This window comes from Panthera onca, chromosome A1, assembly GCF_046562875.1.
Source record: "Panthera onca isolate mPanOnc1 chromosome A1, mPanOnc1 haplotype 2, whole genome shotgun sequence".
NCBI classification, from domain to species: Eukaryota; Metazoa; Chordata; class Mammalia; order Carnivora; family Felidae; genus Panthera; species Panthera onca.
This window is the reverse complement of record NC_138339.1, coordinates 117,723,452-117,743,163: the sequence shown is the minus strand read 5'-3', so window position 1 is coordinate 117,743,163 and position 19,712 is coordinate 117,723,452. Positions and strand designations below refer to the sequence as shown.

The 19,712-nt window shown below is 38.7% G+C and overlaps 1 protein-coding gene across 1 annotated transcript in view; it reads right to left on the bottom strand.

Annotated features, from left to right (window-relative positions):
• Nucleotides 1–19,448, bottom strand: part of LARS1 (leucyl-tRNA synthetase 1) — a 77,211-nt gene extending 57,763 nt beyond the window's left edge. The window contains exons 1-5 of the mRNA XM_060635831.3: nucleotides 19,269–19,448; nucleotides 8,658–8,776; nucleotides 5,829–5,916; nucleotides 5,111–5,191; nucleotides 1,705–1,842 (exon numbers count right to left, since the gene is read on the bottom strand). Coding sequence (XP_060491814.1) covers nucleotides 1,705–1,842; nucleotides 5,111–5,191; nucleotides 5,829–5,916; nucleotides 8,658–8,776; nucleotides 19,269–19,274 — 432 coding nt within the window. The 5' untranslated portion in view covers nucleotides 19,275–19,448. The remainder of the gene's footprint in view (nucleotides 1–1,704; nucleotides 1,843–5,110; nucleotides 5,192–5,828; nucleotides 5,917–8,657; nucleotides 8,777–19,268) is intronic.
• Between the last annotated feature and the right edge of the window lie 264 nt (nucleotides 19,449–19,712).

Below are 19,712 nucleotides of genomic sequence, written 5' to 3'. Positions count from 1 at the left end.
CATAAAAGACTCTCAATGACCAAAATCAGAACAAGTTGAGTAATTACAATAACAACCCCCAAACACCAGAGAGTACTGGAGTATAACCCAAAGAATAAAATAAATATGCATGAATCCACACCGATATAAAAAGGGAATGAATAAATAAGTAACTGGGGAAGAGAGGACAACTATTCTTTTCAGAAGAATTCTAGGTAATAAATGGAGAAAGAATGAGGGAAATGGAAAATCACTATTAGAACAACACAGTAATAGGGTGCCTAGGTGGCACAGTCAAATAAGCATCTGACTCTTGATTTCAGCTCAGATCATGATCGCACAGTTCATGAGTTCAAGCCCCAAATCAGGCTCTGCACTGACAGTGTGGAGTCTGTTTGGAATTCTCTCTCTCCCTCTCTCAAAAATAAACAAACATTAAAAAAAAAAAAAAAAAAAAAAAAAGAACACAGTAATAACTATAGCAGGCAGGCAAGATCCACAGATGAATGCTAAAATTAATGACAAAATATTTAAAAAGAAGATATTGAGGCGCCTGGGTGGCTGTCGGTTAAGCGTCCAACTTCGGTTCAGGCCACAATCTCAGAGTTCATGGGTTCGAACCCTGCATCAGGCTCTGTGCTGACAGCCCAGAGCCTGGAGCCTGCTTAGGATTCTGTGTCTTCCCCTCTCTCTGCCCATCTCCCACTCATGATCTGTCTCTCAAAAATAAATAAACATTAGAAAGAAAGAAAGAAAGAAAGAAAGAGTACTATTTCCATAGCCTCAAAGTATCTCTCAAAATATATACAAATCAAAGGGGAAAATGGAGTCCCTACAGTAGAAAAACCTGACACACACCACCTAAACCAAATGATCAAGGTTAATATCACCAGTAATGAGATACCAATATCATACGCTCACTGATACGATGCAATGAGGAGGACATGTCACCTCTCAATCAACTCATGACTCATGAGAAAGCATTAAACAAACTCAAATTGAGGGACATTCTATAAATTATCTGACCAGCACTCTCCAGAAGTGTGAAAATCAAGGAAGACAAAGATGGAAGAGACTAAGGAGACATACTAAGGAGATGTGACAAGTAAATGCAATGTGGAATCTTGGATTAGACCTGCACAGAATAAGGGTGTTAATGAAAAAACTGTTCAAAGTCAAATGAGGTTTGTAGTTCAGTAAATAGGATTGTTCAAATGTTAATTTCTTAGCTTTCAGGGTTGTGCATGGTTATATAAGATGTAACCTTATGGGAACTTAGGGGATCATGAGGGAACTCCGCCCTACCTTGCAATTCTTCTCTAAATCTAAAATTTATTGCTGAAAAAAGCAAAAGGGGGGGAAAAGGGCCATCGAAAAGTCAGAAAAATAATTTCTGGCTTTGTTACTTTTTCAAAATTACTGAGTACTTTTTATGTGCTAAGTCCTGAAAATACAAAGATAAATTAGACAAGGCACCTGGGTGGCTCAGTCAGTTAAGCGTCTGACTCTTGATTTCGGCTTAGATTGTAATCTCATGTTTTGTGAGATCAAACCCCGCCTCAGGCTCTGTGCTCACTGCATAGAGCCTGCCTCTCTCTGCCCCTCCCCCATTTGAGAGACTCCCCCAGTCTCTCAAAGTAAATAAACATTAAAAAAAAAAAAAGACAAATATAAATTAGACAAATATAAAATTTCAACCAAAATAAATATTATTAACCACCAAACCTTTTTTCCTTTGGCTTTATCCTTAATTATTACATCTTCTGTTTTAACATTGATTTCTTCCTCTTCCTCTTCTTCATCTGGAAAATCAGGGGGGCAACCATAAAGCTCTATTTCTCTTTTCAGTTTATCAGCACATGCCTATAACAAATACAACATTAGAGTGAAGTTCAAAATTTGAGGTAGAAACAATTTGAATTTTTTGGTATTTTTACAGCCAACTAAAATTGACTCTGAAATTTTCTGCAATACACCTATACACATGTGGATCACAATAGAAAACATGATAAAATTCATGTACCTCAAAATTCACTAATTTATACATTAGTATTTTACTGCTTTTATTCAGCAAGCATTTATTCAACACTCAAAGTTTTTAATGTAGTATACTTTGTTAGACATTAAAAGTTCAAAAATACATAAGATATGAGGTGCCTGGGTGGCTCAGTCAGTTGAGCATTCGACTTCAACTCCAGTCCTGATCTGGTGGCTCACCAGTTGGAGACCTGTGTTGGGCTCTGTGCTAAAATCTCAGAGCCTGGAGTCGGCTTCTAATCTGTGTCTCCCTCTCTGCCCCTCCCCTGCTCACACTCTGTCTCTGTCTCTCTCTCAAAACTAAAATATACATGAAAAAAAAATTTTTTTAAGAGAAAAACAAGACATAGCGTTATCATTTTGAATAACAATATGAATCACAGCATTTATCAATTTAAAGATTACTATTTTATATCACCACCATCATCACAACCTTCTGAGGTAGATAGGACAGGTATTTAGTTAGAAAACACACACTTGAGAGATGAAGGGGTTTATCCAAAAGTTATAAATCTAGCAAACTACAGAGATAACACATGAACTTTGGCTTTCCACCCCAGCTCCTCTCAATTACACTATAATATCACTTATAACACATATCATACATATATATATGTATATATATTATGTACGTGTATATACACGTACATATATAGTATATGTATTATATATGTATATGTAATATATATATACACAAAGATGACACCAAGTTAAAGTTAAGAGAAAAATGCAAATATAGGATTATGACTTTTAAAAACGAAGGGGACTCTTCCATGCAGAAGAATTTCAGTTAACTAATAAGGAAAGAATGACACAACTAGAAAGTCACCATTTTATAAACACTTATTCAATAAGTGAAGCACACAAGAAGCATCAAATGATGCTAAAACCACTGGGTTATTGGATAACCAGATATTCAGAGGCTCCCAAGGTATCATCTGCAGATTACTTTTCAATAACCCACTTTCAGAATGAAATCTGACAGTTACTAGCTCAACATCATTAAAATGGGACAAAGTGCCATTCTATGCCTTTTGATGTGATACAATGGGAAGTTTACGCCTCACCAATGTAGTATTCTTGTCAAAATATTTAACCCAGATGTAATCATGAAGAAATAATCAGAAAATTCAGACTATGGACCGTTCTACAAAATAACTAGCATACACTCTTCAACGACATCAACGTCATGACAAACTACAAGAAACCGGAAAGAATTAATGACCAAATGCAACGTGTGACCGACAACACACAAAGTAAAAAAAAGGCCGGAAAGGACATTTTGGGACAACTGGAAACATCTGACTAGAGATTAGATGAAGATGCTAATATTACATCAATGTTAAATTTCTTGGAGGGGATAATGAAACTGTGATGATGTATAAAATGCCTTTGTTCTCAAAAGACACATGCTAAAGTAGTTAGAGGTAACACAGCATGATATGTGTAACTTACTTTCAGTGAGTTCACAGAAACAGAGAAAAGAAAGTATGCATGTATTACATGTGCATTAAGAGAACCAAAGGAATTATGGAAAATGTTAATATTCAGTAACTATGAGTGAAGGGTATATGGCTGTTCATTCTATCCTTTTACCTGTTCTGCAGGTTTGACATTTTTCAAAATAAAAGGTTGGAGAAGCAAAAGAAATGGGAAGTTAAATTTCCCAACCCTCTTACATTTAAGGAATCCTTTCGACAATAATTGTCTGGTCCCTTCTTTACTGAGAATTATTTCTAATATAAATTTATGACAAATGAAGACATTTGCAAACATGATCAAAATATGATACAACTAAAACAAACAGTATTATACATTTAAAAAACTGTTTATTACTCTATGTATGTCATGAATACTTGTTAATAGTTATTATCTAACTTGAAAACAGAAATATCATATGTAAGGTCACCAATAGAGATACAAAAATTACTGAGAAATCACTTAGACCTGGGGCGCCTGGGTGCCTCAGTTGGTTGAGCACCTGACTTTGGCTCAGGTCATAATCTCGCGGTTCGTGGGTTCAAGCCCCGCGTCAGGTTCTGTGCTGACAGCTCAGAGCCTGGAGCCTGCTTTGGATTCTGTGTCTCCCTCACTCTCTGCCTGTCCGTTGCTCATGCTCTGTCTCTGTCTCTCAACAATAAATAAATGTTAAAAAAATTTTTTGGGGGGCGCCTGGGTGGCTTGGTCGGTTGAGCGTCCAACTTTGGCTCAGGTCATGATCTCACGGTCTGTGAGTTCGAGCCCCGCGTCGGGCTCTGTGCTGACAGCTCAGAGCCTGGAGCCTGTTTCAGATTCTGTGTCTCCTTCTCTCTCTGCCCCTCCCCTGTTCATGCTCTGTCTCTCTCTGTCTCAAAAATAAACATTAAAAAATAATAAATAAATAAATAAAAATTAAAAAAATAAAAAATAAAATTTTTTTTGTTAAAAGAAATCACTTAGACCTTAACGTGTACCCTTTATTTAAGTACTTCTTCAAATGCCTTTTAAAATTTAATTTTCATGGGACACAGGGGTGGCTCACTCAGTTAAGCTTCCAACTTCGGCTCAAGGTCATGATCTCATAGTTCATGCATTTGAGCCCTGCATTGAGCTCTGCACTGACAGCATGGAGACTGCTTGGGATTCTCTCCCTCTCTCTCCCTGCCCCTCTTCTCCACTCATTCTCTATCTCTCTCAAAATAAATAATAAATAAACTTTTAAAAAACTGTTTCTCAGGGCGCCTGGCTGGCTCCATTGGTTGAGCGTGCAACTTCGTCTCAGGTCACAATCGCACCGTTCATGGGTTCGAGCTCTGCATCGGGCTCTGTGTTGGAAGCTCAGAGCCTGGAGCCTGCTTCGAATACTGTGTCTCTGTCTCTCTCTCTGACCCTGCCCTGCTCACACTCTCTCTCTCTCTCAAAAATAAATAAACATTAAAAAAATATTTTTTAACTGTTTCTAATTGAAAAAAAGTTTTCACTATAATGAATTTAGCTCATGCCAAGACATTGCATTATAATAAATATCTGAAAATACTATTTCAAGCTCTTAAATTGGACATTACATCTGCTTTAAGCTAAAAAGAGTAGGAACCAATCCCAAAAGCAATCTTACCTTGATAGGCATTCCAGTACAGTGTAAACCAAAGGGAAACAGACAAATTTTTCCTTTCAGTCTCTGGTATCCTACTGCAAACTACAAAAAGAAAACTAAATTTAAATTATAAGTTTAAATGCTAGATGAATACAGAATGTTGACTGTTCATGAAGATCATGGGCTCAGATTTCCTCTTCCTCTCTTGCTTTAGAAGGAAGTCATTCCCTGGAGCATCTGGGTGGCTCAGTCAGTTAAGAGTCTGACTCTTGATTTCAGCTCAGGTCATGATATCAGGTTCATGAGAACGAGCCCTACATCAGGCTCTGCATTAACAATGTGGAGCCTGCTTGGGATTCTCTGTCTCCCTCTGTCTGCCCTTCCCTGCCCCACTCAAAAATAAATAAATATTTAAAAAGAAAAAGAAAGAAAGAAAGAAAAAGAAAAGAAGGAAGTCATTCCAAAATTGTGGCCCATTGTTCTTTTTTTCTATCTTTTCACCAAAAAGGAATTACTTATGACCATGCATAAATAATTAGAACCCTGCACACATACACACAGCATATACAAATTAAATATAAGAATATTTAATATAGGTAAAAATATAAAATTTAGGCTTAAAATTAAGGAATTCTAAGTTCTCTTAACAGGAAATAAATCCCATACATGCCATTTTCTTCAAAATAGTATTTATCAAAGACCCTCAATCCCATTATGTTAACCACAGAGGAAACATTACCTCACATTTGGATAAAGAAAATGTGTGTCCCAAATGAAGGCGCCCATTCATATACGGATATGGGAAGGTTACAAAGTACTTGCCCTTGCTGCAAAACAATCATGAAAAAACAAAGTACAGAAAAGAAAATGTTAAGTTCCTTTTAAAATGAGGAGCTAGGGGGAAGGGAAAGCTTATTACAAACAACTTGTTTATATTTTATTATTTAAAAGACCTTTAAAAGTAAACATATGAATGTGGAAATTAAAAGCCCTCTGAAATTGAAACTTAATTGTGATTTAGAAAAAATAAAATGTTTATGGTTAGATATTAAAGAAATAAATATCCTTGCAGCAAATACTGGAGGTTTAACTTAAAAATGCTGAGTAAAGATAATTTACTGAGGATAATTTTAATACTCTTAGGAAACTGGATTAATTTAGTATTTTAGTGATTAAATGAGATTTGCCTTCATTTGATATATATAAAGCAATTCAAAGTCCATCAGCTATAATAAAACATCTTCAGTATTACATGACACATGGAAAATTAATTTAAGAAGTGTCTCTCTAAAGCTGTTTAATTTATTATATTATTTTTTCTTACAATCAAATGTATAACGTACCTATAAAAGTTACAAAGCACAATAAAATGAATGCCTGTAAGCATGCTATCCAAGTGATGAGCCCACTGAATCTACACTGTGTGCTCCTCAGCCCTCTCCCCGCAGAGAAAACCAGTATCTTGAAATCTACTTTTGTCATTCCCTTCATTTTGACTAGTTTATATCTCTGTCTGTGTCCTTAAACAATGTTATCACTTACTTTTGCTCACCTATGAGCTTCATTAAAAATTATACACCAGGGCACATGGCTGGCTCAGTTGGTAGAGCAAGCGACTCTAGGGTTGTGATTTCAAGCCCCATGTCGGGTGGAGATATTACTGAAAAAAACTCTTTTTTCATTCAATGTTACATTTCTAAGTTCCCTCACTTCATTTTCTTTCATGGAACAAAGTTTTCAGTTCACTCACGATAACTTTACCTGAAGTTGGCCAAAATTCTAGAAACAACAAAAGCTATAAAGTATAACATCAAAGACTTTATATTACAGCAACACTCTTAATTTCTTTAAAAAAAAAAAAAAAAAAAAAAAAAAAAGTCCAAATTCAGAGTTGCCTGAGTGGCTCAGTCAGTTAAGTGTTTGACTTCAGATCAGGTTGTGATCTTGCAGTTTGTACCTTTGACCTCAGCATCGGGTTCTCTGCTGTCAACACAGAGCCTGCTTTAGATCCTCTGTCCTCCTCTCTCTCTGTACCCCCCTGCACATGCACGCTTTCTCTCTCTTTCTCAAAAATAAACATAAAAAAATTCCACTAGCATGTTGCTTAGTAGCAAGGAAAGTACCTTTTGAAATCAGAATGTCCTAAAAAGTAGTCCAGGCCCTGTCAATTCCTAGCTATGCAACCTGGAACTGGTTACTTAGCCTCCCTGTACCTCAGTATCCTCATCTATAAAATGGGAATAGGGGCACCTGGGTGGCCCAGTCAGTTGAGCATCTGACTTTGGCTCAGGTCAAGATTTCACGGTTTGTGGGTTTGAGCCCCATGTTGGGCTCTGTGCTGACAGCTCAGAGCCTGGAGCCTGCTTCAAATTCTGTGTCTCCCTCTCTCTCTGCCCTTCCTCTGCTTGTGCTCTGACTCTGTCTCTCAAAAATAAATAAATGCTTAAAAAATATATTAATAAAGAAATAAAATAAGGATAAAAATACTGCTAACCTTAAAGTGTTATTAAAAAGATTAAATGATAATAGGCATACTAAAAATGGAATATTTCCTAAGCCTTTGCATAACAACCAATAAGTCTTCAAGATTAGCTACTATTTTAATTATTGTCAATGTATTTCGTCATTGTAACAAGAACATTTTTCTACATTTCAACATATCTGAAATTGAGATGCTCCTATAATTGATGCATACATTTATTACACTACTGTTTGGGGGCAGTTATTTTGTTTTTATTTTTCCCTAGTACCGTATCATTACCTGTGGCTTGTCTTATAATTGATGCTTAAAACCAAGGCAATACAGTATTTATGAAATAAGATCTTAAAATACAGAAACCCTTGAAAAAAAATTTTTAAAGAGTTGGGTTGTTTTTTTTTTTTGTTTTGTTTTTTAGCATTTATTTATTTCTGAGAGAGAGAGAACACACCCAAGCTAGCAAGCAAGGGAAGGGCAAAGAGAGGGAGACAGAGGATCTGAACAGGGCTCCACCCTGACAGCAGAGAGACCGATGTGGGGCTCCAACTCATGAACCACAAGATCATGACCTGAGCCAAAGTCAGAAGCTTAACTGACTAAGCCACCAAGGTGCCCCTGAAACCCTTCAAAATTTAATACTTGGTGTCTTTGGACATAATTAGCACCATAATATGAATCTCTACTAGAATAATCTCATTTTATCAGTTAGGAAAGACAAAACTTCAAAACATTCTCTTTTGTCTAAATATGAAAAATATTAGTTAAAAAAAAAGCTATGTAGAAAAAGTCCTTTAAGAATTCTATAGGAGGAGCATCTAGCTCACTCAGAGAGCATGCAACTCTTGATCCCAGGGTCGTGAATTCAAGTCCCACACTAGGCACAGAGCTCACTTAAAAAAAAAAAAAAAAAAAAAAAAAGAATTCTATTGGAAAGAAAATCCTACTTTGAAATCGAGAAAATAAAAGTTACCTTCTTCAGCCCATTTCAGACATTATAAGTACAATCTGCCTTATCCTTTCCACAAAGCAGTTTCTGTAGCCAACAGTCTTGGGAACACAAGATGTAGAACTTCATAAAGTACTACTCACCTAGTCTGGTTCTCCACATTAGATGCATTAACCTCAAACACTTTCTCAGTATCCCATTTCTGTTGGATTTCTTTCTCAATCTTCTTCAAAAAGTCCACTTTTGCTGTTCCTTTTCTTTCCTGTTGGACACAAAAGAGATACAACAATCCACTCTATACTTGGACAGTCTTGCTTTAAAAAAAGAAAAAAAAATACGTTCACATAGAACAAGCTGTTTACTTATAGGCAATTTTTCCATGGTTGTCATGAACTTTAAACAAACAAGATTAAAAATTTGCGCTATCACAATCTGTTTACTTTAAACACCAAAGGGATAGTTAATGAATTACTAAAATATATAAAGGGCTTTGAAATACTTCTATTAAATGAGACACTAAAACAGATACTGTTCCTATTTAGTTAAGATGCACAAATACTTAGAAAAGTACAAGATGGCCAAGCTGCAATAATGCTCAATCAAAGGATGCTGAGACCCGATGGGAAGAGGCTGAGGAAGGGTTAGTTATCTACATGTTTTTTTTCAAGGCAACTGATGAAGAACTCCTCTCCAAAATGGTTAACAGACTATTAACATGAAATTTAAATGAAACAGAATGGCAAGCATGTCTCTAATATATCAGATGTACCAGCAACATTGCCATCCTTCCATAAGCTGCCTGTGGATGAAAGTGAAAGCAAAAAAACAAGCATGATCATTCTACCTCTGAAAAAGGAAGCGTTAGAGCTTCCTTCTCAGTTTGTGACTGTGTGAAAAACAGATGCTAAAAGCAGGTAAGTCAAAGCTGGCGTGGAATGAAACACAGAGCAGACAAGTATGAAAGCTGGATACTAATGGACCATACACAAATCTAATTCTGTTTTGAAATTTAGTATTAGTCTCTAAAATATATTTTCTGGTATAGTTATCTGAACTGAAATTGGATTTTACCCCCTTCTTATGTGCAAACATTCCCAGATTGTGCAGCATTTTCAAATGAGAAAATACCTGGGCTCTATTCATACCTTTTTTTTTAAGATTTTTTTTTTTAAGTAATCTCTACACCCAACATGAGGCTCAAACTTACAACCCCAAGATCAAGAGTCACATGTTCTACCAAGTGAGCCAGCCAGGTGCCTCTGGGTTCTACTCATACTTTTACAACCTACTACACAAGACGACCTTGCCAAGTTACCTAAAGACTGCAACTCAGTCTCCTTTAAGAGTGCCTCTCTCTGTCCTTTCACCCAACAATTTAAAAAATGCTTTCCATTGGGGCGACTGGCTGGCTCAGTCCAGGGAGCACACAACTCTTGATCTTGGGTACGTGAGTTCAAGCCCACATTGGGCATATAATTCACTTAAAAATATGTATTTAGGGGTGCCTGGGTGGCTCTGCCAGCTGAGCGTCCAACTTCAGCTCAGGTCATGATCTCACAGCTTGTGAGTTCAAGCCTCATGTCGGGCTCTGTGCTGACAGTGTGGAGCCTGCTTGGGATTCTCTCCCTTTCCCTCTCTCCCTGTCCCCTCCCCACATGCTCTCTCTCTTCTCTTTCTCAGATAAACTTTAAATAGATACACAATGTATATACACACATATGTATATACGTGAGATCAGGTCAAGATCTCAGTTTGTGAGTTTGAGACCTGCGCTGGGCTCTGTGCTGACAGCTCAGAGCCTCGAGCCTGCTTCAGATTCTGTGTCTCCCTCCCTTCCCCTGCTCACCCTCTGTCCCTCTCTCTCATGAATAATCAAACATTAAAAAAATTTTTTTTTAATTTTAAATTTAAAAAAAGTATGCTCTCTCTCTCCAAAATAAACAAACATTTAAAAAACATTGGGGCACCTGAGTGGCTCAGTCGAATGAGCATCTAACTTCAGCTCAGGTCATCATCTCCCAGTTCATGAATTTGAGCCCTGCATCAAGCTCATTGCTGTGGTGCAGACACTGCTTCAGATCCTCTGCCCACCTCTCTTTGCCCCTCTCCCACCGGCGTTCTCTCAAAAATAAACATTTTTTTTAATTTACAAATAAAAAAAATTTTTTTTAATTTTTAAAAAAGGGGCGCCTTGGTGGCTCAGTTGGTTAAGCATCCGACTTTGGCTCAGGTCATGATCTCACAGCTTGTGGGTTTGAGCTCCACACTGGGCTCTGTGCTGATAGCTCAGAGCCTGGAGTCTGCTTCGGATTCTCTGTCTCCCCCTTCGCTCGCTCTGTCTCTCTCTCAAAAATAGACATTAAAAAAATTAATACATATATACACACACACACACATATATTTTATACTACTTTTTAAAAAAGTGGACCGCCTGGTGGCCTCGGTCAGTAGAGCATGTGACTCCTGACCTCTGTGTTGTGAGTTGAAGCCCCACATTGTATGTAGAGCTTACAAAAACTACTTTTGGGGCAGCTGGGTGGTCAGTTGGTTTAGCACCTGACTCCTGATTTCAACTTAGGTGATGATCTCATGGTTCATGGGATCAAACCCCATATCAGGCTCTGTGCTGAGTGTGGAGCCTGCCTGGAATTCTCTCTCCCTCTCTCTCTCTGACCATCCCCAGCTGACACTCTCGCTCTCTCTCAATCAATGAATCTATCAATCAATAAGCTTTCTATTTGTATCACAAATATACTGGACTTTTAAATGGTTACACAAATTTGAACACTTGCAAAGAGGAATTATGTGCAATAAAAAAACCCCAAACTTAACATTATTTTTCCAATAACTATCTTAAATATACTTTGTGTATTAAGTAATAAAATAACAAACACTATTAAAATTAAGATTTAATACAAATCTACTAAAAGGTATCAGCTCTGTTGTACTATTTTCAGTTTTCTATATTTTAAACCAAAGAACGGTTTCCTATTTTTTAACGTAGTTAAACGTAGTTTTAACGTCGTTAAAAAACAGGAGACAAAGACAAGCAACAGAAAGATGAAATATCAGCTTACAAGGAGGAGGTAAATGATGGATTAAAGGAAGAACCTTGCCAGAGAGGCAGAGAAGAAATGAGAAAGAATTCCCTACTTTGAAAAGTCCTGGGGACACCTGGCTGACTCAGTCAGTAGAGCACACAACTCTTGACCTTGGGGTTGTGAGTTCTAGCCCTGTGCTGGGTGTAGAGATTACTTAAAATCTTAAAGGGGCACCTGGGTGCCTCAGTCGGTTGAGTGTCCGACTTTGGCTCAGGTCATGATCTCATGGTTTGTGAGTTCAAGCCCTATGTCGGGCTCTGTGCCGACAGCTCAAAGCCTGGAGCCTGCTTCGGATTCTGTGTCTCCCTCTCTCTCTGCCCCTCCCCCGCTCATGCTCTGTCTCTGTCTCTCAAAAATGAATAAACATTAAAAAAAATTTTTTTAATAAATAAATAAAATCTTAAAGGGGCACCTGGGTAGCTCAGTCAGTTAAGCATGGGACTTCAGCTCAAGTCATGATCTTGCAGTTCATGGGTTCAAGCCCCGCACCACACTGGGCTCTGTGCTGACAGCTCAGAGCCTGGAGCCTGTTTCAGTTTCTGTGTCTCCCTCTCTCGCTGCCCCTCTCCTGCTCAAACTGTGACTCTCTCTCTCTCAAAAATTAGCATTAAAAAAAAAGTTTGAATAAATAAATAAACTCTTTGAAAAAAAGAGACAGAAAAAAGAAAAAGAAAAATCATGGACATAACAAGTTCCTCCAGTAATTAAAGGAAAATAAAAGTGACAAGGAAATATTTTGTTTCTATAAATCCTTACAGGATTGCTGAGTGGAAATGATATCAAAACACAAATATAATCAAGTCAATTCCTTTTCAGAGGATCTCTATAGCGGTCAGGATAGAGTCTATACTGTTAAACCTGGCACTTAAGGCCCTTCTTGTCTCATTTCTGCCAAGTCCCTCCCTCCTTCCTTTTTTATATATTTTTTTAGTGTTTATTTATTTTTCAGAGAGAGCGTGCACGCAAGCATGCACAAGCAAGGGAGGGGCAGAGAGAGAGGGAGACACAGAATCTGAAGCAGGCTCCAGTCTCTGAACGGTCAGCACAGAGCCGGACATGGGGCTCGAACTCACAAACTGCGAGATCATGACCTGAGCCGAACTCACAGGCTTAACTGACTGAGCCATCCAGGCACCACTCAGGTCACCCACTGTAAAGGACATGAAAGAAACAGTCTTCACAAATTACTAAGAACTATGGTTTTTTTCACTGTTATTGAGCACATTAAATGCACAAAATCTCTTCTTTGAGGTTTCTGCTTCTCAGAAAAACTTGTCCATCAAAACATCCAAGGTCAATTGTAATGAAACCTGATATTGGCCCCACCACCAACTGTTGTTGGACCTTGAGAAGCGACTTGATCAATCTGAGCCTTAATTTCTTCACTGGTTATTTAACTAGACAATTGGTTATAATAATTAGTTAAAAGGTTATTTGACAAGTCAGAGGTTCAAAACTTTGGCATTTTTGACAGTTTAGGTTAAATAATTTTTTGTGTTTTGTCTTGTGCATTGTAAGAGGCTTAGAAGCATCCCTGGCTTCTGCCCACTAGATGCCAGGAGAATCCCCTAGTTGTGACAACCAAACAGTCTCCAGACCAAATGTTCTCAGGAGGACAAGATCATCCCCAGTAAAGAACCACTAAAAAAGATAACAAGCTCTTCCATATATTCATAATATTCTGCAGTTCTTGAAACTTTTATGAACATTAACTTTTTGCATCTTAACAATAACCCTAAGAAGGAGGCAGACCAGTGATTACCATTTCAAAGATGATAAATGATAAATCTGAAGTTCGGAGATCATTGTGGCAGCAAAAAGTCAAGGTGGACAAAAATGTTCATCTTCTGGCTTCTATTTCTGCTTCCTCCTAGTACTCTAGCCATGTCCTAGCTGCCACCACTTACTAGCTGTAGAACCTTAGACAAATTCCTTAAGCTTTCTAAGCTTCTATTTCTTTATCTTTAAATGAGAATAAAAATTATACTAACATTATAGTATTAGTATGAAAATTAAAAGAGTTAAGGGGCTCCTAGGTGTCTCGGTTAAGTGTTTGACTTTGGCTCAGGTCATGATCTCACAGTTTGTGAGTTCGAGCCCCACATTGGGCTGTGTGCTGACAGCTCAGAGTCTGGAACCTGCTTCAGATTCTGTGTCTCCCTCTCTCTCTGCCCCTCCTCCACTTATGCTGTCTCTCTCTCAAAAATAAACAAACATTAAAAAGAAAGAGTTAATACAGACAAAGGACTTAACCTTGGGCTGGACCCATGGTAAATGCACGATAATGTTAACCAATATCACAAAGAGACATCTAGACATCATGTGATTTTATTAGGTATGAAAATGGCATTGGGATTATGTTTTAAGAGAAGTTATCATTACATTAAAAAATATTAAAATATGTATCGATGTAAAAACTTATACTAAACTATGTCAAATATGTATGTACAGTGCCTGGAATCTGCTTAAAATGAATCCCGAGGGGTGGAGGGGCAGGGTCCCAGGAAGGGATATATGAAACAAAATAGTCCTGAACTGCCAATTATTGAAGTTGGGTGATGGGTACACGGAAGTACATAATACTATTATCTTTATTTTGCTGACTATTTAAATTTTCCAAATGAAAGTTTAAAAACAATATTTTTTTTAGATTGGCGATTATGTTCATTATATCACATCCCCAGATCCCCTCTAAAAGTCTGATATGTAACTAGAAGAGATTAAAACTGTCAAAAGCTTGGGGCGCTTGGGTGGCTTCATCATTTAAGTGTCCAACTCTTGGTTTCAGCTCAGGTCATAATCTAATGGCTTGACCTTGAGCCGCTGGTTGGGATTCTGTCTCCGTCCCTCTCTACCTCTCTCTCCCACTCGAGATCTCTCTCTCTCTCTCATTCTCACTCTCTCCCTCTCTCTCAAAAATACACAAATAAAAATTTTAAATACACAAAAATAAAAATAGAACTGTCAAAAGCTCTAAAAAATAAATACTATGCTGGGTGGCTCAGTTGGTTAAGCATCCAACTTCAGCTCAGGTAATGATCTCATGGTCTGTGAGTTTGAGCCCCACATCGGGCTCTGTGCTGACAGCTAAGAGCCTGGAGCCTGCTTCAGATCTGTGTCTCCCTCTCTCTCTGCCCCTCCCCAGCTTGCATTCTGTCTCTGTCTCTTTCTCTCTCTCTCAAAAATAAACATTAAACAATTTTTTTAAAATAAATACTACTCTGATATGAAGAAAATTTTAGTTTATTATTTATAAATTCAATTATAAAATAAAAACTAATATCCTATCCATGCTATCACATGTTCATTGTCTTACACACTTCATTATTGATAAGATTTCCTCTGGAAACAGAAAACTTTCTTTATGGAAGATGTTTGCAAAAGAAATTTCCTAATTTGGCAAAAGACATGAATAGACACTTCTCCAAAGAAGATATCCAGATGGCCAACCGACACATGAAAAAATGCTCCACATCACTCATCATCAGGGAAATACAAATAAAAACCACAATGAGATACCACCTCACACCTGTCAGAATGGCTATCATTAACAACTCAGGCAACAACAGATATTGGTGAGGATGCAAAGAAAGAGGATCTCTTTTGCACTGCTGGTGGGAATGCAAACTGGTGCAGCCACTCTGGAAAACAGTATGGAGGTTCCTCAAAAAACTAAAAATAGAACTACCCTACGACCCAGCAATTGCACTACTAGGCATTTATCCACGGGATACAGATGTGCTGTTTCAAAGGAACACATGCACCCCCATGTTTATAGCAGCACTATTGACAATAGCCAAAGTAAGGAAAGAGTCCAAATGTCCATCAATGGATGAATGGATAAAGATGTGGTATATCTATACAATGGAGTATTACTCGGCAATCAAAAAGAATGAAATCTTGCCATTTGCAACTACATGGATGGAACTAGAAGCTATTATGTTAAGTGAAATTAGTCAGAGAAAGACAAAAATCACATGACTTCACTCATATGAGGACTTTAAGAGACAAAACAGATGAACATAAGGGAAGGGAAACAAAAATAATATAAAAACAGGGAGGGGGACAAAACAGAAGAGACTCATAAATATGGAGAACAAACTGAGGGTTACAGGAGGGGTTGTGGGAGGGGGGATGGGCTAAATAGGTAAGGAGCACCAAGGAATCTACTCCTGAAATCATTGTTGTACTATATGCTAACTAATTTGGATGTAAATTTTAAAATATATAAAAAATAAAACAAGTTATTAAAAAAAAAAAAAGAAATATCCTAATTAGCTTGCAATTGGGGGTAACACAATGATTAACAGAATGAACTCCAGTGTGGGACCAAATGAATTCTAATTCTTCCTCTGAGTAGACCTGATGCCTTATTTTCCCCATCAATAAAATGGGGATAAAGCACCCACTTTTATAGGGTTGTTCAGATGAAAACTTTTGTAAAACACTAATGCATGGCACAGAATAATCGGTACATTTAAAACACACAATAAAATCGGTACATTTTATTATTTTTATTGTTACTTGTTCTTTCTAAAGGGAGTTCTTACTGGATTCTTCCAATGAAACTAACTTTAATGTCAGCCCAGTACCATGACAGTGTAAAACATGAATATTTGCAGAGGCCAAGAAGTGAATAAAGTAAAACAATCAGATCTACCAGAAATATTGCCAGTTTCCTTATACAAAACATAAAAAGAATAAAAATGTACTAAAGTCTTCCAAACTGAAAAAACTCATTCCCATTAACACCAAAAAGAAGAAAAAAGAAAGAAAGACCTGCAAATTCCACATCAGCTAAGGATATCATCATGGGGGAGAGGGGTTGGTGGGGAGGCAATGAGCAACTTGGGACAGAAGAAAAAGCTCTGGACCAGGAGTCGGAAGGCATGTGTTTTCCTGGGAAGCAGGACGGCATAGTGACTGAAAAATGAATCAATCCCTTTGAGTCCTGATCACTTTCATCCTGTCCTAGTTATAAGAAATCAGACCTGTTAGATAAGCTCTCTAAGCATGGGGTTCTTCATCTGTAAACTGCAAATAAGAGTGCCTAACTCAAATAGATTAGCGTGAACACTCAATAAGACAATTCAAATAAAATGCTAAACAAAAAGCATGACACATAAGAAATGTTAGTTATTGGTATTATTGATTCTAACTCTGCTAGAATTCCAACTCTAATAATTCCTCAACCCCATTGGGTCCTACTGATCATGACCTTTTTTCACTAATCTTTAGGCACCTACCACCCCGTGTCCTCATTTCTGTCCTGTAAATCCATCTGTATAATTCTTCGGTTTTCCCTTTACCATTCTTGCCTGGCAAAACTCCATCCATCTGTCCCATCCAACTGCTCTGTTCCTTCACCTAGGCAGCTGAAAGTGTCAAGAGATAAGCACTCAACCATGCTGACTGGCCTCCATTTAAATTCATGTCCATTAATATCAAGTGATGCCCAGCCACACTACTAATTTCTGAAATCCACTTCGTTACTCCTTCTCCTAGACTAGTGCTTCTCAACTTTAATGTGTATACTGTGCAATACAGTAGCCACTAGCCACACATGACTTGTTAATTTTAAAGTTATATTAAAATTCAGTCCTTCAACTGCACTGGCCACATTTCAAGGGCTCAGTTGCCACATGTGGCTAGTGGCTCCCAAATTAGTGCAAACATAAAAAGTTCTATTGACGGCAATGTCCTAGATAATTGTTTTATGCTTTCTCCTCTCTCCTCAATCCTCCAACAATTCCTCTTCCATCCTCATTTCTAGCTGTTAATCTTGGTTCTTAATTGAATTAGAAACCAGAAGTGAACAGAAAATTTTCACAGCCTCCCTCATCACATCTACCTACCCACATGCCTGTGTACCTATATAGTCTGTCTTCTTTCCTGTTACTATTAACCCTTCCACTGATGCACTGGATCTCATGCCTTCTGTTCTATTCAGGAACAGCACTTCAGCAATCATCCCTTTTCCACATCAATGTTTCCTTTCTACAGGGTAATTCCCATGAGCATACAAGTGTTGGTAATTTCTTCTACGTTTAAAAAAAGAAAAGAGGGGCGCCTGGGTGGCTCAGTCGGTTAAGCGGCCGACTTCGGCTCAGGTCATGATCTCGCGGTCCGTGAGTTCAAGCCCCGCGTCGGGCTCTGTGCTGATAGCTCAGAGCCTGGAGCCTGTTTCAGATTCTGTGTCTCCCTCTCTCTGACCCTCCCCCGTTCATGCTCTGTCTCTCTCTGTCTCAAAAATAAATAAACGTTAAAAAAAAAATTTTTTTAAATAAAAAAAATAAAAAAAGAAAAGAAAGTCCTCTTTTGACTTTCATCTATTACCCCAATTCTCTGCTCTCCTTTATAAAATTCCTCAAGAGTTATCCATACTCATGATCTCCAGTCCATCTCTTCCCATTCTTTCTTGAACCCAGCAGCCTTACATGACCTACATCCATCCACCCATCAATACCCATCACATACACTATCATCATTTCCAGTATCACTGTCCTTTGGATATACAACCCTCCTTGCTTTTCTCTCAGTGTGGCTTCTGCCTAGATATCGTCTCCTCCATATAGCTGCATGGCTTGCTCCCTTACCTCCTTTTTGCCACAATGCCACCTTCTTAGAAAAGCCTTTGTTGATCACAGGTTTGTTTTTTTTTTTAAACAAACGTTTTTTTAATCTTTATTTTTGAGAGAGAGAGAGAGAGAGACAGAGTGAGAGCAGGGGAGGAACAGAGAGAGAGGGAGACGCAGAATCCGAAGCAGGCTCCAGGCTCCAAGCTGTCAGCACAGAGCCCATCGCGGGGCTGGAACGCACAAACCGTGAGATCATGACCTGAGCCGAAGTCGGATGCTTATCCGACTGAGCCACCCAGGCGCCCCTTGATCACAGTTTTAAAACTGCAACCCTACCCCACCTCACACTTAAGAGTCTCCCCTTCCTGCTCTATTTTTGTCAATAGGACTTACTGGCACCAGACATATTTTACCAAATATTTTAGCATGTAACTCTCTCATACACACACACGTAAACACCATGAATGTAGAGATTTTTGTCTGTTTAAAAAACTTTTTTTTGTTAAAAGAAGGAACAAAGGGGGCGCCTGGGTGGCTCAGTGGGTTGAGCATCGACCTGGGCTCAGGTCATGATCTCACCACTCGTGAGTTCAAGCCCCACACTGGGCTCTGGGCTCTGTGGGCTCTATGCTGACAGCTCAGAGGCTGGAGCCTGCTTGGGATTCCGTGTCTCCCTCTCTCTCTTTACCCCTCCCTTGCTCATGCTCTGTCTCTGTCTCTCAAAAATATATAAACATTAAAAAAAAACAAAACTTTTTTTAAAGGAGGAACAAGGTTACCTACTTCCCTCTCTCCAAATGGGTTTTAGACACGTCGTGAAATTAACACACGTAACATTAAGTAGTGTGTAAAGTTAAAGATACCAGTTCCGGGCTCAACAGATAGCAAGAAAACGCGCATCCTCACAACATCCACACCTTTAATGTGGGGGTCAAGGCATTCCCTGTGTTTAGATAAGGATTTTTCCTTTCAGGACAACGGCTACCACATGGAGACCCCAGCTTCTGGCAAAAGCAAACAGATCAGCCGGGTTATAGGGCCGGGCAGAGCGGACTCTCTTCCCGGCAGAACTCACCGCCATGGCACCGCCCAACCAATTCTGCAACCCACGACAGTGACCTCGGCGATCCTCTCAAAGCAGTGATCCCAACCTTTCCCTTCCGTCTGGGGGTAGCCAGGCCTCCCAATACACTGAAGCACACACTTTACACCTGATGAGGCAATCGCCCGCTCACAGCTAACTACTGCCTTGTGCATCCCGTAGCCCGCCGGGAATTGTAGTTTCCAGACCACTAGAGCCCAAGTCTAGCAGTCACTTATTGACTACAACTCCCATAGAGCAACAGGCTACCGGAAATTGAACCTCTAGGTCACGCGGTGGTGACACCGGTAGTGATGTCAGGGGCATGTTGAACTACAAAGTCCATGAGGCTGTTCGAAGTCGCAGATTGCCGCGAACGCGCCTATGGTCCAGTTCCCTGGCCTTCAACCTTTTCACCCCGTGGCGCTGGGTTAGGTG